The 23254-nt window shown below is 32.8% G+C and overlaps 1 protein-coding gene and 1 pseudogene across 3 annotated transcripts; both read right to left on the bottom strand.

Moving 5' to 3' along the window:
- Positions 1-5029: 5029 nt before the first annotated feature.
- LOC146904056 (uncharacterized) lies at positions 5030-8120 on the bottom strand. 2 transcript variants are annotated; one of them, XM_085725548.1, is made up of 3 exons: positions 7303-8120; positions 6107-7158; positions 5067-5628 (listed from the first exon to the last, which is right to left on the bottom strand). In XM_085725548.1, the coding sequence occupies exons 1-3, from the start codon at positions 8118-8120 to the stop codon at positions 5243-5245; spliced, it is 2256 nt and encodes a 751-aa protein (XP_085581674.1). In that variant the 3' UTR covers positions 5067-5242. The 2 variants fall into 2 exon arrangements, with proteins under 2 accessions (XP_085581673.1, XP_085581674.1); XM_085725547.1 differs by having other exon boundaries at positions 5030-5628; positions 6107-8120.
- A 2085-nt stretch (positions 8121-10205) lies between these two features.
- On the bottom strand, positions 10206-20854 carry LOC146904055 (uncharacterized; annotated as a pseudogene). The gene is made up of 4 exons (XR_015017918.1): positions 19646-20854; positions 11656-12353; positions 11099-11508; positions 10206-10650 (listed from the first exon to the last, which is right to left on the bottom strand). The product of XR_015017918.1 is annotated as an uncharacterized LOC146904055 (transcript).
- Positions 20855-23254: the final 2400 nt, after the last annotated feature.

The raw sequence follows: 23254 nt of genomic DNA, 5'->3' as shown, positions 1-23254 counted from the left end.
TGGGAATTTTGGAATATACCTCGTTTTCATCTTCTGAGTCTGAATCTGATCCAGCTTCTGAAGTTGCTGTTGCTACCAACCCAACAGCTACTTTTGCATCTTCATCAGCTTCCTCTTTATCAGATCCAGATTCACTACCCAAATCATCCCAGGTTGCCATTAAACTCTGCTTAATCTGCTTCTTGAATTTGCTTGGTTTGAATGTAGACCTCTTTGACTTGTCCTTTGACTTTTCTCTTTGAAGATCAGGGCATTCAGCAATGAAGTGTCCCGGCTTCTTACAGTTGAAGCATCCCTTCTGATCTTCTTTCTTTGAGCTTCTGGAGTTACCCCTTCTGGAGAGAAACTTTCTGTTCTTCTTGGCCAGATATTGAAGTCTGTTTGAGAGCATGGCTATTTCAGCAGCATCTGGTTCAGAATCTGAACTTGACTGTTCTTCCTCTTCAGATTCAACCACTTTGAGAGCTTTTGATGACTTGCCTTTGGATGGAAGAGCTATTGATTTACTCTTCTTAGTAGACTCATGTTCATTAAGACTGAACTCATGAACTTTGAGAGAACTAACAAGATCTTCGACACTTAAAGTGTTTAAATCTTTAGCTTCCTCAATGGCAGTCACTTTTGGTCTCCATTTGGCAGGTAAGCTTCTGAGTATCTTGCTTACATGATCAGAAGCAACATAGCTCTTCTTTAGAATCTGTAGCCCAGAAACTAAGGTTTGAAACCTTGAGTACATCTCCTCAATAGTTTCATCATCCTTCATCTTGAATAACTCATACTGATGTACAAGCAGGAGAGCCTTTGCTTCTTTGACCTTCTTTCTCCCTTCATAATTTGAACAGAGAGAAGCAAACATAGCTTTAGCAGTGGATTTGTCACTCATCTTCATGTATTCTGCTTTGGGTATGGCAGTGACAAGGGCTCCTTTGATAATATGATGCTTCTTGTAGAGTTTCCTCAGTTCTGGAGTATGTTTCTTTCTATCCACAGCAGCTCCTTCTTCATCAAGGACTAAATCACCAACACCATCTTCCAGAATATCCCATAATTCTTCATCTAGGCTCATGATGTAACTGTAAAAGTTGGTCTTCCACCAAGAGAACTCTTCAGCATCTCCATTGAACTTTGGAACTTTTCCAACACTGGATTTCTTACTATCACTATAATCATGTGAGACATGTTTATAACTAGTATCACTAGAACCAGCAGGAGGAGGAGTAGACATGTTTTTCTCAGATCTTTGACTGTTGCACGGTTAAGTGTTACACAACAGACCAAGGCTCTAGATACCAATTGAAGGTGATAAAAACACAAGAAGGGGGGTTGAATTGTGTTTTGAAAAATTCGTCGTTTCTCCTAAAAACTGAACACACTGATCAGAAGCTAAGTGAGACAGCTTCTGAAGTGATGATCAGAATCTAAATGCAGCGGAATAAAACAGAGAGAGAGAAGAAGAACGACACAAAGCAATTATACTGGTTCCTTCCACAATCCGGAAGTAGTCCAGTCCCCCTTGCACTTCCAAGGAGATTTCACTAAGAGTAATATCTGATTACAATTGCTCAAGCACACAAGCAAGAGACTTCCTTTGCTCAAGCACACAAGCTAGAGACTTCCTTTGCTCAAGAACACAATCAAGAGACTTCCTGCTCAAGCACAACTGCAAGAGACTTCCTAACTAAACAAAATTACACAGAAAATTGTTTAAGGTTGAACACTTGATATACAATCAGAGGTGCTCTCAATACAAATCAGATACAGACTCAATGGACTTAAGAATTTCTAAGATATGACTTTGAGACACAGAAATTCTAAGTGAATGCAGAACAATTTCAGCAGAGGTTTGGCACTTGTAAAAATGTTGTGAGTCTTTCGTTCAGCGTTCTTGCATTACCAAATCTCTAGGTCTTCACTCCTTTATATAGAGGTGTGAAAGAGACGTTGTGAAATTGCCAGCACACCAAAGAGTCGTTGTTGAAGCTTGATCTTTCACCAATGATCTTTTGCCTGATTTGGTTGTTGTCCTACGAAGAACCAATTTGAAATCCATTCCTTATCCAAAGGAACATATATGCAGGCGAGACCGTATTCTGGAGCTGTTTTCTTGTCTTGTAGCGTGGACACAAAACAGAGTAGTGGAGAACGTGGTTGTACAATTCGTACAATAGTACAATGTCAACGCTTTCGTCCAAATTGCAAGCACATGCCTTCAAACACCTTCGAAATGACCGTTGCAATGTTCCACTGATTTTCTGCTGTGTTTTCGAAACCAATAGACAGCTTTTGCAATGTAGATTCTTCAATCTTTGAATCTTTTGCAAATCCAGTTGATCTTCAGCTTCTGGTGAAATGACTTCTGATGAGGCAGCTTCTGATGATGCAGCTTCTGATGAAGCAACTTCTGCAGCTTCTGATGGTGCAGCTTCTTCAGCTTCTGATGATGCAGCTTCTGATAATGTGGCTTCTGGACCTCTTGTCTTCAGGAGAACTATTCTTCAGGAGCGCTTGACTTCAGGAGCGCTTTTACTTTCAGGAGCGTATTGCCTTCAGAATCATCTAAGCTTCATTTTCTTTTGCTCTTTATTTGCTCATTCAGAACCAATCAATGATGTAACTTTTTTAACTGTGGTCCTGTACACTTGAACAAATATTAGCTAGTCCAATTTACAATTTTTAATACCTTGTTATCATCAAAACTTTTTAAGGTTCATTGTTAAACACATTTTGTTCCAACAAATTCAGTCTTCATTTTTTATTTTTTTGACATAATTTACTCTCTAATTTATATTTTATTTCATTGACGAGAAAAAGATAAAGAGGGTAAAGATAGTGAAAGTATTATAAAAAGAATTGTGCGTTTTCAAAATATAGCATAAAAGCAAAATTCTTTTTATTGAAAACGCAAAATTCTTTTTATGACATTTTTTCATTGTCATTTCTTCCCTCTATTACAAAATTATTTTAACATTGTTATTCTCTTAATTGTTTTTTTATTATGATTTTTAATTTTCTGTTACTTGTAATAAAATACTTATTAAGTTATTTTTTGTCTGTTTTAATTCAAGTTAGTTGAGATAAACTCAAAGTTAATTAAGATATAAAGTAGTTACTTCGTTTGTTATGGTTGTTAGCTATTTTTAAGCGAAGTTTGTTAATTTTGCTTGATTACTTGATAAGCAAGTAATGTGAATAATTGGGTATATAAGTATGATGTAAACACACTTTTCCTTAATTAGTATACCAAGTTTACAATCAATTGAATATTCTCTTCTTCTTTCTCAATCTCTCACTTCCATTTTGAAAATTATGATAACTTGTACTGCATGTTATCTCTGTTGCGCAATCAAATTTGGCATCAAGAGCCATTGGTTTTGATTTAAGGGAGGAACAAGAAGAATTCAATCACACAAAAGAATAAGTTGCAGAAACATTGTGATAGAAACTATGAATGGTAACAATAGTTTCAATACTCATCTAATTTTTTGAGATGGAAATTGGGAAGGATGGAGTGTTGTGATGAAGACCTTGTTTGGAGCATAATATTTGTTCGAGATTGTGCATAATGGTTAAGAATAACTAGGTGTAAATTAAATGCGACAAAAGCACAAAGAGTCGTGCATAAGGATCTGAAGAAGAAGGATTATAAAGCTTTGTTCTTCATTCAACGCGGGGAAAATATTCGTGGGTCATGATCTAGTTCCAACAACACAATGAACCTACAGTTTGCTGTAATTCGCAAGAATGGAGTTCGGATTTTGTTGTTGTTAACCCTCTGATTTTTAGAAAGAAAAAAAAAGTTATGATAATCCGTAATGGAGTTTGAATTCATATGGAGTTCAAAAATCAATCTTAACTAAAATTTATAATCGGCTTACATTCAAACATCTTATTTCTTTCCAGGTAAAGGCTTTGCCCCATTGGTTACATCTAGATATGGACATGCATGTGTCTCTAAAGTCGTCTATTGGCAATTAGTCAATTATAAAGTCTTGTGCATAAATCCCTTTTAGGGTGCAAGCTTTTCTTCGTCATCGGGTCAACTTTACGTTCCTAAACATATAATTATACAAATAAAATACAACTTATTTTTCTTTAAATTGTTTAGTTCTTGATAAAAATTGATTGATACTAAAACAACGACTTCATCTAGACAAAGATGATTGGTGAAGCTGCCTTTCATCGGTCACATTATGAAGAGCCATATGAAAAGAAGTACTACTGTAAATCAAGATGATAATTAGGATTAATCCATTTTTATTGAATGCAGGACTAGATTTTAGAGAAAACATTCATTTTTCCTTTGAGAAAATTGAGACCAAATTTATTTCATGAAAAAAAAACTTCATTTCCAAAAATTTGGTTTTTCAAAATTTCACCTCACCAGAGTCTATATATCAATTTAGTCTTTGTTTCTTTACTTCCAAAAACTAGATAAATATTTCAAATCCATTGGTTTCAAATTATATTTACTTCAAAACTTCCATGTATAAAATCAATTTTGAAATCCATTTTTTTCTTCCTTCTGCAGATTTTAAACTTGAATTTGCTATATGGACACACAGTTCTCAAAGACATGAGTTCTTTTATGACATCCAAATATCATACAAAATAGATAAGGGAAAGAAGACAAAATCAAACTAACAGCAAGAAATGAAAAACAAAAACAATAGACAAAGCATGGAATGAAGAAACATGCTCCAAAATGTTGAAAATTTATTTTCCTCCAAAATCAATTACCTTGAAAGAGGAATCCTGGCCAAGTACTGTCTAACCATAGAAGTGTGTCTAATAGATACCATATAGATTTATTTGATAAAATTTGGAAACTTTAAAAGAAATTGCTTAAAAAAATCATTTGCATTTTACCTGAAGCCTTGAAGAATTGTACATAGGTATGGTGAGTGTCATGTTATTAGGCTTTGCTTCTTTCATGATAATTCTTGTATTCATTTTAAAATTGTTAATTCATTACAAATAATAATTCCTCAAGTAGACATTTAGCAATACTATACTACCAACTTTGAGCATATTTCTGCCATTAATTTAAGCACTGTATTTGCAGAGAGGCATTATAACTATCTTTATTCATTTAATTCATTTAAAATAGTAAGTATACACATTTAACATACAATAACAACATAATTTTATAACATTTTCTAACAACTTATGAAAATAAACTTTTACAATGTCTTTATTAAGTTCAAATTTCTATGATACAAAGCATCATTGTGAAGGTTTTCTTTCAAGGGTTCCCGATATGAAATAATGTTTTTAGCTCTTGACTCATGAGTTGTTGCACTGAAATTTCACTCGAAAGGATGCTTGATGGTGTAAGTTCAATGGCAAAACTCTTTGACACACATTTCATTGTTGGCCGAGAGGAAGGATTGAAATTTAAGCATGCAAATGCTACTACGGCAACACGAATTATGTCAAGTAAAACCATCATATTATTTGGGAATGGGAGACGTTGGTCTAATACTTCACATAATTTCATGCCTTGAGTCGATGCTAACTGAAGTGATGACAGTATATCACCAGGGTGTCTTCCCATTAAAGTTTCAAGTGCCACAACTCCAAAGCTATATACATCGCACACTTCACTCACAATCATAGTATAAGCAAGCTCTGCATTTATAAAATCACCATGAGCAGATTAAAGGATCCCAAATATAAGTTTCAAGGAACTACTCTTTCCTTTATATTACAAAGAAACTTAAGTAAATGTTCACAAATATTCTTGAGTGTGGATTTTGCCGACTCTAACTTCTCATCTTCGAAAACACTTATGTTTGAAATTAAAAAAAAAAAAAAACATAAAACTTGTACTGTACAATTTACTAGATGTCTATTTAAAAAAATAATAATATAATTAATGTATCAATAATTTGAAATTAAGTTTCTTTATAGAGACAACCTTTTCTAAAATAGTCATATATTAATAAACAGAACTAATAATTGATGTGACAAATTAGAACCTTATTTACTTAGAATAAAAAACTAATCAACATGTATGTTATGTATCATATATAAATCAAAAAAACAGACGAACATAATAAAAGAAATGAATAATTTACATGGGGCTTGTCATAAAAAAAGGAATTACCTGGGGCTATATAACCAATTGTTCCAGCAACTATAGTTCGATTGGATGAATCATATTGAAGGAGTCGAGCAGTTCCAAAGTCAGAAACACTAGGCTGCCACTCCGAATTTAGCAAGATATTGCTGGTAGATACATCTCTATGCACTATTGGAGGGGAGCAATCATGATGAAGATATGATAGACCAAATGCAACCCCTTTAACAACATTTAACCTTTTTCTCCAATTGAATTCAACGGCTTCAACTTCATCATATAAGACAGAGAACAAACTTCCTTTCTCCATAAATTGATAGATCAAAAACATGATTCTTTTGTGCAAGCAGAATCCATAAAGCTTCACAATATTTCGGTGCTTTATTTCTGACAATATTCTTGCTTCGTTTCTGAAACTCTCATCAAACGACGGAACCTCTGCTTCATAGCCGTGAAGTTTCTTTAAGGCAACAACTTTACCACATGGTAATTGTGCCTTGTAAACACTTCCATATGCTCCTGTCCCAATGCAATATCTAATGTCAAAATCTTCTGTTGCTCTTATGATGTCATCATACGCTATTTGTCCATCATAATTCCATATACAAAAGAAATCCCCATTCTTTTTTGTTGTTTTGTTTGCATGATTGTTCTTGATAGAATTATGACAAAGTTTAAAGCACATGATAAGTGAGAAGAGTAAGACGAAAAGCATAAGGATTGGAAGAACAATGACAACATCTCTCTTTACTTTATTATTATTACTTTTCTTGTATGAAATTTGGGACCCAAGACAATATCCCTGCTTGGACGGTGTTATCGTATACGAAAGACAGCTTGGAATGGGACCCATAAAGCAATTGTAGGAAATGTCCAAAGAATTGAAATGACAGAGAGATCGGGGAACCATTCCAGTGAGATTATTACTGCTTAAATTAAGTTTGTAAAAATATCCAAGTACAGAAGGGATTTCTCCAGTAATGAAGTTGTGACTGAGGTCAATGGAAGTTTTGTAATATGTTAATGGAAACATTTTGGAAGGAAGGGTACCACGGAGTGAATTATGGGAAATGTCAAGGGTTTCTAATTGAGAGAGATTTGTTAATGAAATTGGAAAGGTCCCACCGATGGTGTTGTTATTTAACTTCAATTCTCCTAAACTTGATAGTTGATCGAAGTTAGAAAAGAGGGAACCAGAAAGAAAATTGTCAGAGATTATAAGGAAAACTAGTTGGGTGAGATTTGTAAGGAGAATAGGCATGTTTCCATTCAGTCTATTGTGAGATAGATCTAATGTAGTGAGATTTTTCAGGAATCCCAACTCATGAGGAATGCATCCTTGAATGTAGTTGTTAGAGATATCTAGGTACACTAATTGTTTTAAAGTTCCTAGTGACGGAGGTATCTCACCTTTCAACATATTGCAGCATAGAATTAATGAAGTGAGATTTTTCATGAACCCCAACTCATGAGGAATGGAACCTTGAATGTAATTGTCAGAGATGTCTAGCTCCTGTAATTGTTTTAGATTTCCTAGTGAAGGAGGTATCTCACCTTTGATTCTATTCTTAGATAGATATAAGAAAGTGAGATTTGTCAGGTTTCCAAGCGAAGTAGGTATCTTACCTTCAAGAGAATTATTAGATAGATCGATATAAGTGAGCTTGGAGAGAAGACCAATTTCTTCTGGGATCATCCCTTGTAGTCCAATTCCATTGACATCAAAGATTTCTAAATTGTGGAAAACAGACAAGTTGAGCGTTGCAAAGTGAATCTCAGACATCATTCCAGAGTATTTGTAGATTCCACCTATTCCATCCACGTTGCAATAAATCCCAGGCCAACGACAAATATCGGAACTGTTAAAATATACATCAGAGGTGTTCCACCATCCACTATTCAATATAGCATTTGCTTCCATTTGACGTTGAGATGTCATTGAGGCAGATTGAGTTCCCACAACCAAACCCCAAATAAGAAGAAAGACCATCCATATTATTGGACCAGAGAAATTAGAAACTATATATTTTGGCAAGTTCATTTGTTTTTTTTATCTAATGAATTCAGATAATGTTCTACGGTGTATGAAAAACCTTTATAAATGAATTGCATGGTCGTTGGCCACTCACATTCTCACGCGCCAATTTAGCACAATTTGATATTTTCATTCATTATTGCGCTACGTATATGTTACTGCATAAGACAAGCCTATAGTATGTGTGGCCATGAAAAATTGAAAGCAACATTACTTTCGCTCCTAAATATAGAATATATTTATCTACATAAAAAATAATAAGAAAGTTAATTATATTATCAAATTTGTATACCTTTTTTTTATTAATTTATCTCGTAGTATTTATTGTTAGTTATTAAAGAAGATGGGGCTTAATTAATGATTTGGTCCCTTAAGTTATTTGTTGGTTACATTTTGGTCCCATAGGTTATTAACGTTACAATTTGGTCCCTTAAGTTACTTTTTGGATTTGTTTTGGTCCCTTAACTATTAAAAGTTTCGTTTTGGTCCCTTAACTTATTTTTTGGTTTCGTTTCGATCCCTTAACTTATTTTTTTGTTTCGTTTTGGTCCCTTAACTCTTCCTCCGTCAATCACTTTGGTCCTTTACGTTAGGATGAATGTATTAGAGTTAAGGGACCAAAACGATACCAAAAAATAAGTTAAGGGACCAAAACGAAACCAAAAAATAAGTTAAGGGACCAAAACGAAACTTTTAATAGTTAAGGGACCAAAACGAAACCAAAATGTAAGTTAAAGGATCAAATTGTAACGTTAATAACTTAAGGAACCAAAACGAAACCAAAAAATAAGGTAAGGTACCAAAAGAGTAATTAAGCCGAAGATGTATTACGTTCAAAAGAAGTAAAATAACCAAATTTATTGTTAGTTATCAAATTTAATTTAATTTGAAAGAAGTCATACTAAAAGTTACGAGAGAAGACCAACGAGATTAATACTATCAAAATAGTAGCTTAGTAAATTATATTCCAACGAGATTAATACGAGATTAATTCTATCATTGCAATTCCTAAGAAAGAAGCTTGAACTAATACGGAGTTCAAGAACAATCTTGAAAATTCAACCATCTTGTTTGTTTTTTTTCATTTGAAACTCATACACACTCAAGTGAAAGATTTGAGATTCAAACCCTGATTATGACATCTAACATAACCATCTCGACATTTTTATGTGTCTAGCTAGGAGATGTACTAATATCTTGTTTTTTTTTTTGGTCAACCTTGTTTTGCTTTTTAAATACTCGATTTTCATATTTTTTTGACATAAACTTTCGCAATTATTTATATACAGCCAATTATTATAATTAATATAATATAATATAATTGTAAAGCCTTTGCCCCAATGGTACGTCTAGGCATTATTTTTCTTTGATGTGTGAGTTTTTGGTCGTCAACCGGTCAACTTTAGTGTCTTTTATGTTCCTAAACATTCAATTAAACAAATAAAATACAAACATTTTTCTGTATAGTAAAATACATTTTACTCTTTGGTTTTACCAGCTCTGGTGACATGTCCTTGTTTTTTGTTATCAACGTGTGTAATGTCTATATCTCTTTTTTGAACTGTCTAATCTTATGCAACAAACTATATTTACAAGTCCAGAATTGCAAACTTCGCAATCAAGTTGCCTCTGGTATGAGTTAGAGTTTTGTCATTTATTCAGGAGATGGAATTAGTGGAACCAGCGTCTGCTCTATGCGGATTTGACATTAGAAATTTGCCTTACATATCATCAGTAACTTTTCTATCAATTTTAGGTTTTGACTTGAGGACCTGTTGCTCGATGATCTAGTAAATTGTTGCTCGTTTAATTTGTTCAGTTACGCCTTGCCGTTTAAAAAGAAAACAAGTAGACAAGAATTATACAAAAGCATACATCAATCACCTATTCAATGCTCATGAAATGCTAGCATAAATTCTACTATAAATATTTGAACTTCCTTCCTCGAAATCAACGTCACTAAAATATATATCTAATGTTTGTTTTTAGAACAAATGTTACAGTTTATTCAAAATACAGAAAACTTGCAAACAGACATAAATACATTTGAAATACATTACCAACAACATTTTTTTTTTATGCAAATAAACTTTGACATTGTCTTGTTGAATTATACGACACTAAGCATAATTAAGTTTGAAGTTTAAGTTTCAAAGGTTTACAATATGCAATAATGCTTTGAGTTCATGACTCATGAGTTGCTGCACTGAAATTTCACTCAACGGAATGTTTAATGGTGTAAGCTCTGTGACAAAACTCTGTGACACACCTTTCATTGTTGGTCGAGCGCAAGGGTTGAGATTTAAGCATCCAAATGCTACTACAGCAACACGAATTATCTCAAGTAAAACCTTCACATTATTTGGAAGTGGGAGACGCTGGTCTAAGACTTCACATAATTTCATGCCTTGAGTCGATGCTAACTGAAGTGATGACAGTATATCACCAGGGTGTCTTCCCATTAAAGTTTCAAGTGCCACTACTCCAAAACTATATACATCACACTTTTCACTCACAACCATGGTGTATGCAAGTTCTGCATATTTATCAAGTCACCATAAGTAGGTTAAAGGATGCAAAAAAAAAAAATTGAAATTTACTACTCATTAACTATATTTCCACATATATAAAGAAATACTGACAATGCATTTAATGTGTCTATTTTGTGATAAATATTCTAAAAATACCTTTGTTTATGAATTTGTCCAACTCTTACGTCACAACTCTCAATAAACTTTGAAAGAGAAACATATATTAAATTTATTATAAAAAAATTTAACTTTAAAAAAGTGAATATATGTAATTAATAATTTAATACGAGACTTATATTAAGGGACAAAGTTAGTAGTACAATTTTCAGAAATACGTAGTAAAAACTAATGAACATCTATGTTATTTGGGTGGATGATGAATGCTCATGTTATGTATCATACTTAAATGGAAAAATGCAATAATAAGAGACTAAAGACCAATGAAAAATTTACCTGGAGCTATATATCCAATTGTTCCAAAACTATAGTTCGATTCGATGAATCATATTGAAGGAGTCGAGATGTGCCAAAGTCAGAAACACTAGGCTTCCACTCAGAGTTTAGCAAGATATTGCTAGTAGATACATCTCTATGCACTATTGGAGGGGTGCAATCATGATGAAGATATGATAGACCAAATGCAACCCCTTTCACAACATTAAGCCTTTTTCTCCAATTGAATTCAACGGCTTCAACTTCATCATACAAGACAGAGAACAAGCTACCTTTCTCAATGTACTCGTAGATCAAAAACATGATTCTTTTGTGGAGGCAAAATCCATAAAGCTTCACGATATGCCGGTGCTTTATTTCTGATAATATTCTCACTTCATTTCTGAAACTCTCATCAAAAGATGGATCCTCTGCTTCATACTCCCTCCGTTTTAAAATATAAGCAAAATTTACTTTTTAGGTTCATTCATTTAATGATGTATGTGGTTCATAATATGGACCACATACATCATTAAATGAATGAATCTAAAAAGTCAATTTTGCTTATATTTTGACACGGAGGGAGTAGCTGTGAAGTTTCTTTATTGCAACAACTTTTCCACATGGTAATTGTGCCTTATAAACACTTCCATATGCTCCTGTCCCAATGCAATATCTAATGTCAAAGTCTTCTGTTGCTTTAATAATGTCATTGTGTGCTATTTTTCCATCATAATTCCATATACAAAACAAATCCCCATTCTTTGTTGATGTTGTTGTGTTTGCAAGCTTGTTCTTAATAGAATTATGTCGAAGTTTGAAGCATATTAAAAGTGAGAAGGCGAAGATCAGGATCAGAAGGATAGGAAGAACAATGACAACATCATAGTTTATATTATTACTTCCGTTGTGGATATATGCATCGTCGTTCCATATTATTGTGTTATAACGATCAGGACAGTCTGGAATAGGACCCTTTAAATGATTGAAGGAAATGTCTACATAATGGATATTGCAAAGAGATTGGGGGAGCACTCCAATGAGATTATTATTATTTAAAATAAGTTTTTGAAAATATCCAAGTTGAGAAGGGATTTCACCTCCAATGAGGTTGTAACTGAGGTCAACGGAATTTTTATAATCATAATCATAATACATCCATGAAAGTTGTTTAGATGAAAGGCCCATTTTAGAAGGAAGGGTACCAAGGAGTAAATTGTGGGAAATGTCAAGGGTTTCTATTTGAGTGAGATTTGTTAACGAAATCAGAAAGGTCCTGTTGTAAATTTTAATTATATTTCAAAAGTTTCAAATATTTTGTATCCCATATTTTCAATTGAGAAATATAGAAAAATATTTTAATAGAAAACTATTTATGATATATATTATAATTAATTATATGGTTTGACTTGGTTTTGAGACATGTTTTTAATTCCAAAGTTTTGTAACCGCTTTTGTTTTGATATCTCATGAATGTGGAAATAATAGTGGCCAGCCAAACCTTAATTCTCTCAATTGAAAACATATGTGCGCTGCCTAATGATAATGATAGTGCATGTACAGAACATGGAAGGGACACATTTTCACTTGCTTAATTTCATAAATATTGAAACAGAACAATTATGAGCTCCTTCCTACAAAAATCAATTTTGGGTTTCATCTTCCTGAAAATTTCTTCTTGTCAGTTCTGTTTCCTCGATTTTACATCGAGAAGGGTCTGTTAAATCCTGGGGGATTAGCGTATAATTACGCGGAAAATCCTTAAGGACAGTGCGATCAGGACGTCTCAGACTTTTCATCGTTTGTTCGTCTTGTAGTCTTTGCGGTTGATTCTACGATGAGTTTGATTCAAGTTGTCTCAAGACGGTGATATAATTCTACACCAAAATCAAGACAGATAAGTTTCCTTGAAACCTCTCTTGATTATTCTCATTATATTTAATTGATTATTATTTATAGAGATAATTTATGCCTAAATTTACAACAATCTTAAGGATTTTCTTTTTGGCATAGAATTATTGATATAAAGAAAGTATAATTGTTATAAAATCTATTTTAGATTTGTTTATATTGTTGTGAATGAAAAAGTTATTGGCAATGAGATGTTTGTTTACTGTGACCTCTAATATTTTCTCACATAAGTCTGATTATATTTACTCTCAACATCTAATTTCATTTTATTTGTAGAATTGAAAGCTGCCTATTAATTTGTAAATTTTCGGTGGTGGTGAAGCTATGATTTACGGGGAATTGAATGTCAAATAAGTTGCTAGAAATTATACTATGAAATTGTCGCCCAGGTTCTATCTAATCCAGTTTTACTTGTTGTTAAATTAAAATTACTTGTGTTAGTTACATCCATGTGTTTGGGTGCATATTCCTGCTTAATTATATGAGATAGTATAATATTTTTAATCATGTTGAAAATTGATGATTTATTTGATTTGAAATATAGTTTTGTTGCAGTGTAGCAGTACTATAATTAAGTCAATTAGTATAACAAAAAAAAAAGGTGATTTCTGTCAAATAATTTTGCTATCCGAAAAATTAATATTTTGCTAGAAGGAAAAGTGAGTTTCTTTAAGTATGCTATAACCTTTGTGTTATATCTAATTTAATTTGATCAGACACACATATATGTATGTTGTAATTTTTTGTGTGTATATTTCAAAAGTTCTATAATTTACTGTGGAAATTTAAATTTTTTTTGGAAAAAATTGATATTGATATACATTGAGAGTTTTGTCTTGGGAAAATATTGGCATCTTTTAATTTATTGATTGAGCTTTAAAGCAAGAATATTCATTTTGTTATATTACGTTGTCTAAATTTACCAATCTGTCAAACTTAAAATGCGTTGTTGATTTTAATGTCAAGAATCACCTAGCTCAGCTAGTGTTAACAAGTCTATAGTTACTATAATAACTTATGCTTCTCAATTGTATCTTGGTGAATAGATACTAATATTGTGTGTGTCTCGTATACAATAAGGATGTCTCCCAAGTATCTGATATTGAGAAAATTGTAAAAATATATTATGGGTTATCCATTGTATTAAAATAATGCAATGATGTTTAATGAAATTTGTTTATGAGTAAATATATATGTTTTATCTTGGTTTTCGGGTATCAAACATTGATTACGTTTGAACCTTTTTAACCTTTGATATCTCATTTTTTCTTGGGAAGGGAAAAATAAGCAAAACCCTTGAGAATCGAGGTCCGGGAGTTGTTTTCGCTACGGGAAGGTGTTAGGCACCCATAACGACTATAGTATCCTATAGGAACCGTCTTTACTTTTTACGCGCGCGTTTTATTTTTAAATGCTATTTGAAAAGTGATATTTACACCTAAGAGTTTACTAAGTCAAGAATTGGAGGGAGAAGAAGATGTTTGAATTTTTATTTTATTTGAATTGAAGGAATATTGGTTCCTTGCCTACGTACCCTTTTAAGGGATCAAATCCACCGTAGTTCTCTTCCAAAAAATGTTTTTGTTTTTGTTGGTTGATTTTAAGTTTGAAAATTGGAATTTTGAAGAAAGAGAGAGAGAGGCCTCAAGGGCATAAGATTGTGAAATTATGAGGTTGGCTTAGTTATTTTGCAAAAGAAAGTCAAAGTATGATTAAAATTCATTAAGATTTTATTTAAGAAAAGAAAAGGAAAATTCAATGGGATTTTATCCCAAGGTTTATTTAAAAAATTATTTGAGTGATATTGTTCATATTTTTTGGAGAAAGAGAATTTTCCTAAGTTTCAAGGATCCTAAACATACATCTAAACATGCATTCCCTAAGCATACATCTAAAATATCCATGTGATGTGTGTGCATGTGTTGGTGCTTGTGTCGGTGTACATCATTAGAGTCCATTGTCCTTTACATATGCCCTAGTTTACATTCTATGGTCTTGCAAGAATTTAAAATCGCATAAAAGTAAAGTACAAAAATTCCTAAGTGTTACATTCTAATTTTTTTGCATGAAAATTAAAGTGCGAAAATGAACCTAAAATTGAAGGATGAAATATGCTTATGGAATGTATGAAACATAAGATGAAAGGGGTTAGTAACACCAAATGTAATGAAGAAAACAATAAGGCAAGGGAACACTAAACAAATGCAAGAAAACACCAAGATAAAGTGTTAAGATACATTAGGAACTAATCATAATACTTCAAGATGCACATGACTCATAATTTCCACATTATTACAATTTTAAAATGGGTTTCAATGCAGCAAAAATGTGAGAATTAGAGGTTCATGCCCAAATTACAAAATTATGATTCATTCCTAGATATATCTAACATTTTATTTTCACAAACAATCATTAGTATGCCTTGTAAAACAAGTAACTAATTACACATATTCACATGCAGCAAGAAATGCACCTAAACAGTGACAAATTCATCACAAGCGCACACATCACCAATCACACACATATATCAAGAATTGGAACCAAAATTATGCCCATTTTCACAAGCTTTTTAACATAAAACTCAAGAATTAAGACAAAAAATGTATCAATATTTTTATAAAGCTTTTCCAGTGAACAAATAGCACAAAAACATCCCAAAAATCATCAAGAACATGTGTAAATTTTTATGGAATTTTCACAAGAATTTTAGGCAAGGCAGTGGTGTGAATATCAAGAAACAGTGTGTGAATAGCAAGAAATTGCAAGAAAATGTAATCTGCACAGAAAAGAAGCCCAGGCCCAAGGGAACATGGATCTTGGATCATCCAAACGCATCAGGGGCGTTGGATTGATCCAGGTCAATCTAAACCTAAATCAGACGGTGGAGACACAGGTTCAGGGGTGAACCAGACTGGTTCAGGTGAACCGGTCTGGTTCAAGCCCCTTTATAAACACTACAGGCCGGTCCAGGCTCACTTGCATCCTTCTTTTCTCTCTCTAACCCTCTCCTTCTCTCTCTATCTCTCTGAAACACTAATCTGGCCGGAAACTGGGGAGGACGGTGGAGGACGGCGGAGGAAGATGAAGATTCATCGGAATCTTCATCTTCTCCGACGAACTGATGCTATTTTTTTAAACCAATTACCCAGAAATGTTCGTCTTCCTCCCCTCTTTACGGATCTAAGATTATTTTTGTGAAATTTTGATTGAAACGAAGTAGATCGGAGTTTAAACTGACGGTTTCTAGGGTTCCAAATCTTTTTCGAATCTTCTTGAAACTGAACCCTAATCTAACCTATTTTCTACACTGGTTCTAGATTTGAACTCTGTTTTCGTAAATAAACGGTGAATCTTCATGGATTTACATTTTAGGGTTTCGGTTTTCAAGCTTTTTCAATCTGTTTCAAACTTTTCGAACGAACAAGTCTTAGGACTTGTTGATCCACTTTGTTTCACCGTTTATTTTCGATTGCGAACTTTCGATGAAGATTAGAACGAAAAATGAGAAGGTTCCCCGAGTTATACCTGGATTTGAACGGAGATTCGAACAAAGATCCTCAAGAGAGCCTTTGATTCTTCTGGTAAGCGCTTCGTTGTTGTTCGTCTTCTTCTTCTCTGGTTCACTTCGAATTCAATCTCTCTTCTTCTCTCTTTCACCAAATCCTTCGTGATCGCAAGGAATTCGTCTTTGCAATTGACGAATACTTGCTTGAATTGCAAAGGTGAGGATTCGATGATGATGATTTTCACAGAAAATCACTGAGAATCTTCTGCAAATTCGAACTAATTTTGCTGAATTGAACACATTTTGTTTTGATCTTCTGAAAGTTTGTATTGATTTCGTATGTTTGATGACGAATTTGATGGAGAATTGGTATGATTTTTAGAGTTTGTGGTGGTGATTTGAGGTAGTTAGGGTGGTTTTTGATTCTGTTACGGTGGAGGAAGTGGTGGTGGAGGGTTTGTTACGGTGGTTAGGGTTTGGAGAAGAGAGAGAAAGTTTGTTAGAACTTTCTGTGATGATGTGTCAATGAATGAATGGTATCTCTGTGTAATTGGTGATGTGGCTGTATTTATAAGCTGCCATGTGTGATTTTGGACCAATGTGGGACTGCCACGTAATCTTGGACTAAAATTGGACCTGTTTGGACTTAGGGACCTATCTGCAAAATGAGAAAATTGAGGGACTAATCTGTAAAATAGAAAAAGACTTTGGGACTGAAATGCAATTGACCTTAAAACAAAAATTTGACCTAAAGGACTAAAATTCAAATTAAAAGACCTAAAAAAGAAATAAAATGAAACAAAAGGACTAAAATGCAATTTTTTAGAAATTTTAGGACTAAAATGAAAATTAAACTAAAATTAAATTTAAAATTGGTAAATGGAAAATAACGTAAAGTGGAACCAATAAAAAACACCAAATGGACTAAAACGAACCAATTACTTAAATGAGGTACTTCAAAGTAACCTCTCTCTGTCAAAATTTCGTGTGAAATGACCAAAATGCCCCTGGGGACTAAAATGACTCAAAATGACTCAAATGCAATTTTTAAAATGGTTTTTTGACAAGGAATTAAAGCAAGAGTTTATACAGACAAATTAAAAGACTCAGAGACAATTTTTCAGAGATTAAACAGAGCTTTAACACTGGAAATGACTAAAATGCCCCTAGGGGCTAAACTGACTCAAAATGACTTTAAACGTATTTTTGAAATGGATTTTGACATGAGATTGAAACAAGGACTTATTCAAACCAATTGAAAAGATTCAAACAATTTTTAAGGACTAAAATGAGTTTGAATGCAGGAAATGACTAAAATACCATTTTCTATAAATTTTGCAAATGACATTGAGATAAGATGCAGAGGAAAGTGCAATTGATCCAGGACAAATTCAAATGACTTGAAAGGCAAGAAAAGAAGAATTGAGCTAGTATTTGGGTGAGGCTTTGAGACAGAAAACAAAGAGAGAAGAAAGATTGAATGTAGTGTTGTGCATAGTAAAATAGCTGGATGCGTTGGATCTAATGGTCAAGATGAGTGGTACACCGGTGAGGGATTTAATTGGACCCTCACCTTAGAATCCACCTATCAATGTGTGTAATGTCTATATTTCTTTTTTAAACTGTCAGGTCTTACACAACAAACTATATTTACAAGTCCAGAATTGGAAAGTTCGCAATCAAGTTGTCCAGCGCTGCTCTAAGCAGATTTGACAGTAGCAAATTTTCCTTGCATATCATCAGTAATTTTTCTATCAATTTTAGGTTTTGAGTGGTATTGGTATATTAACTTGAGGTCGCGGTTTTGACTTGAGGACCTGTTGCTCAATGATCTAGTGAATTGTTGCATTAGTGTATAATAGAGGGTCTCGTTTAATTTGTTCAGGTAGACCTTGTGCTTGAGTAAGAGTTGTAATAAATACATTGAGCCGTTTAAAAAAAACAAGTAGACAAGAACCTCATCTACTAATTGTCGCCCACGAAAGGCATGTCGCTCAATTTAGGAGACTGCACATGCCATACAGGACAGAATTATACAAAAGCATACATCAAGTACCTATTCAATGCTCATGAAATGCTGCCATAAACTTTGCTATAAATATTTGAACTTCCTTCCTTTGAAATCATTGTCACTAAAATATATATATTCTTTTTATATACTTCTGTTAATCTAATTTTTTTCTTTAGAACAAATGTTATAGTTTATTCAAAATACAAAAAACTTGCAAACAGACATACATACATTTGAAATACATTACCAACAACATTTTTTCACATATTCAAATAAACTTTGACATTGTCTTGTTGAATTATACGACACTCAGCATAATTAAGTTTCCAGTTTTAGCTTTCAAAGGTTCACAGTATGAAATAATGCTTTGAGTTCATGACTCATGAGTTGCTGCACTGAAATTTCACTCAACGGAATGTTTAATGGTGTAAGCTCTGTGACAAAACTCTGTGACACACTTTTCATTGATGGTCGAGCGCAAGGGTTGAGATTTAAGCATCCAAATGCTACTACGGCAACACGAATTATGTCAAGTAAAACCTTCACATTATTTGGAAATGGGAGACGCTGGTCTAATACTTCACATAATTTAATGCCTTGAGTCGATGCTAACTGAAGTGATGACAGTATATCACCAGGGTGTCTTCCCATTAAAGTTTCAAGTGCCACTACTCCAAAACTATATACATCACACTTTTCACTCACAACCATGGTGTATGCAAGTTCTGCATATTTATCAAGTCACCATAAGTAGATTAAAGGATGCAAAAAAAAAAAAATTGAAATTTACTACTCAATAACTATATTTCCACATATATACAGAAATATTGACAATGTATTTAATGTGTCTATTTTGAGATAAATATTCTAAAAATACCTTTGTTTATGAATTTGTCCAACTCATACGTCGCAACTCTCAATAAACTTTGAAAGAGAAACATATATTAAATTTATTATAGAAAAATTTAACTTTAAAAAAAGTGAATATATGTAATTAATAATTTAAAATGAGACTTATATTAAGGGACAAAGTAAGTAGTACAGTTTTCAGAAATTTGTAGTGAAAACTAATGAACATGTATGTTATTTGGGGTGGATGAATACTCATGTATCAGTTTCTAATTGAGGGAGATTTGTTAACGAAATTGGAAAGGTCCCTCCAATGGAGTTGTTTCTTAATAGAAACACTTGCAATTCGGTTAATTGGTCGAAGTTGGATGGGAGGAAACCAGTGATAAAATTGTGAGAGATATCAAGGTATGCTAATTGTGTGAGATTTGTAAGGGACATAGGAAAGTTTCTATTGAGTCTATTGTGAGATAGATCTAGTCTAGTGAGATTTTTCAAAAAACCCAACTCAAGAGGAATGGAACCTTGAATATTGTTATGACTGATGTCTAGCTCTTCTAAATGTTTGAAATTTCCTAATGAAGGAGGTATCTCACCTTTGATTCTATTGTTAGATAGATTTAATGAAATCATATTTTCAATGAATCCCAACTCATGAGGAATGGAACCTTGAAGGTTGTTGTTGGAGATGTCTAGATACTCTAATTGTTTGAGATTTCCTAGTGAAGAAGGTATCTCACCTTTGATTCTATTGTTAGATAGATCTAATGCTGCAAGATTTTTATTGAATCCCAACTCATGAGGAATGAAACCTTGAATGTTATTTTGAGAGATGTCTAGATACTCTAATTGTTTGAGATTTCCTAGTGAAGGAGGTATCTCACCGCCAAGAAAATTATTGGACAAATCAAGATGAGTGAGCTTGGAGAGATTTCCTAGTGAATATGGTATCTCACCTTTAAGAGAATTAGAGGACAAATCGAGATGAGTGAGCTTGGAGAGAAGCCCAATTTCTTTTGGGATAGTCCCTTGTAGTCCAATTGACTCAATAACAAGACTTTCTAAATTAAGAAAAACAGATATGTTGAGTGCTGAAAATGGAATCTGCCATCTCGATGCAAATGATATGTTGATTGCTTTTATGCTTCCATCCTTGTTGCAAGATATAGCAGGCCAATTGCAACGATTAGATATATTGAAGACTCCACCGTAGGAGATGTCTAAGTACCACCATCCATTACTTTGTATAACATCTGCTTCTATTTGAAGTTGAGATGTCATTGCCCCAGATCGAGTCCCCACGATCAACATTTTTGGAACTTTGAAATTAGGAAATAAATATTTTGTCGAGTTCATTTTTTTTTTTTTTTTAGATTTAATGACTTGCATATAATGTTCTAAGATGCATGAAGAAGCTTTATAATGCTATGTGACTAGCATGCTCGTTGTCTACTCTCATTCTCACACGCCAAAATTAAATTCACAGCAAATTGATTTTTTATTTTTTTTGGGGAAACAAATTGATATTTTGATTCATTGATTTTGCTACGTATATGTCACTGCATATGATAAACCTAGTATGTGTGGACATGAAAAATTGAAAGCAACATTCCTTAGCAGCAAGCTTTGATGGAGACATGATAAAAAAATTCCATAGACTTTGTGGTATTATTGGTTTTGCCGGGGACCCTCCATGAAATATTTCGTTAACAATTTGTATATCATTTAAATTTATTAATAAGGAGGGTGAATTAAATTATTTCATTGTCGTTAATCCTCCGGTTTTCAAAGAAAATAAATTTTGATAATCCTTGGTGGAGCTTGGATTAATATGGAGTTGTCCCGTGAGTATAGTTCAGTTGGTAGGACAATGTATTATTATATGTAGCGGCCGGAGTTCGAACCCCAGACACCCCACTTATTCACCTTATAAGGTGAATTCTAGCCACTAGACTACCTGACAAAAAAAAAATATGGAGTTCAAAAATTTGATTAATTTTAACTAAAAAAAATTATCGGTTTCTGTTGAAAAAAAAAAATTATTGGTTTAAGTCCAAGTCTAGTTTCTTTCTATGTAAAGGCTTTGCCCCATTGTTTACATCTATAGATTTAGTCAATTACAAAGTCTTGTGCATAAGTGTCCCTTTTAGGGTCCAAGTTTTTCTTCGTCATCGGGTCAACTTTCCGCTCCTAAACATATAATTAAACAAATAAAATACTTTTTAGTCCTTGATAAACATTGATTGATATGAAAACAACAATTTCATCTATGTCTTTTTATTTCCAAAAACTAGATAAATATTTCAAATCCATTGAATTCAAATTATATTTACTTCCAAACTTCCATGTATAAAATCAATCTTCAAATCCTTTTTTTTCCTTCCTTCTGCATATATTAAACTTGAATTTGCTACATGGACACAAAGTTCTCAAAGACTTGAGTTCTTTTCTGACATCCAAATATCATTTCAGGACAAGATTCAAGCTAACCAAAAAATTCAAAACTTGAAACCCCATTAGTTTAGAAAATAGATAAGGGAAAGAAGACAAAATCAAACTAACCGCAAGAAATGCAAAACAAAAACAATAGACAGTAGACAATAGACAAAGCATTGAATGAACAAACTAGCTCATGTTCTATTTCTTCAGTTTAGTAAGAAAAAATGTTAGAAAATTTATTTCCCTCCAAAATCAATTACCTTCAAATGGGAAAGAGGAATCCTGGAAAAAATGTTGAAAATTTATTTTCCTCAGATAGTAAAAAAAATTTGGAATAAAAAAAAAAGTTAAATAAATATCTCAACTCATGAAGATATAAACTAAATAGATTTCAGCCTCTAATAACTCAAGCGTCAAGAACACCAACAAAAAGTTTAATCATGGCATACATTAAACGAAAGATTTAACACATTTTGTTATTAATACCCATAGAAGTGTGTCTACTACGTACCATATAGATTTATTTGATAAATTTGGTAAATTTAAAAGAAATTTCTTCAAAAAAATCACTTGCATTTAACCTGAAGCCTTGATGAATTGTACATTGGTATGGTGAGTGTCATGTTATTAGGCTCTGCTTCTTTGATGAAAAAGTTGTCATCTCATAATATAAAAATTGAAAATAGAGGGAAAAGACCAAACTCCAAAAGTTATACGTAAAGATGAACAATTGAGGATTTTTTTAGAGAAATAAACATCTGTGGAGTTACTCAGTATTAGGACATAAATTAGATTTTTAATTCTATATATCATATAAGGATTAAAAATAAATTGGGCCTAATATAATTCAACAACTATGACATTATAAGCACTGTATTAATTTAAGCATTGTATTTGCAGAGAGTCATTATAACCATCTTTATTCATTTTAATTTAATTAAAATATTAGTAAGCATTGGAACTAGAAGTAATTCAATTTTATTCAAGGCAAGGAAAAGTTATAGTAAATACACATTTGAAATACGATAACAACATAATTTTATAACAATTTATGAAAATAAACTTTTACAATCTCTTTATTGAATTCAAATATCAAAGACACTGAACTTCATAGTGATGGTTTTCATTCAACCGTTCCCGACATGAAATAATATTTTTAGTTCTTGACTCATGAGTTGTTGCACTGAAATTTCACTCGAAAGAATACTTGATGGTGTAAGTTCAATGGTAAAACTCTGTGACACATATTTCATTGTTGGTCGAGAGGAAGGATTGAGATTTAAGCATGCAAATGCTACGATGGCAACACGAATTATATGTCAAGTAAAACAATCATATTATTCGGAAGTGGGAGACGTTGGTCTAATACTTCACATAACTTGAAAGACCAATATTCTGTACGATTTAATGATTAGTCTAATTGATGGTGCTACACATGTGTCACGACATTTAGATATTTAAG

The sequence above is a fragment of the Medicago sativa genome, chromosome 7 (genome assembly GCF_051527215.1).
Source record: "Medicago sativa cultivar Bolivia chromosome 7, Bolivia_mono, whole genome shotgun sequence".
Classification (NCBI taxonomy): Eukaryota; Viridiplantae; Streptophyta; class Magnoliopsida; order Fabales; family Fabaceae; genus Medicago; species Medicago sativa.
Note: the sequence above shows the minus strand (reverse complement) of the source record. Positions and strands in the feature narration are given on the sequence as shown.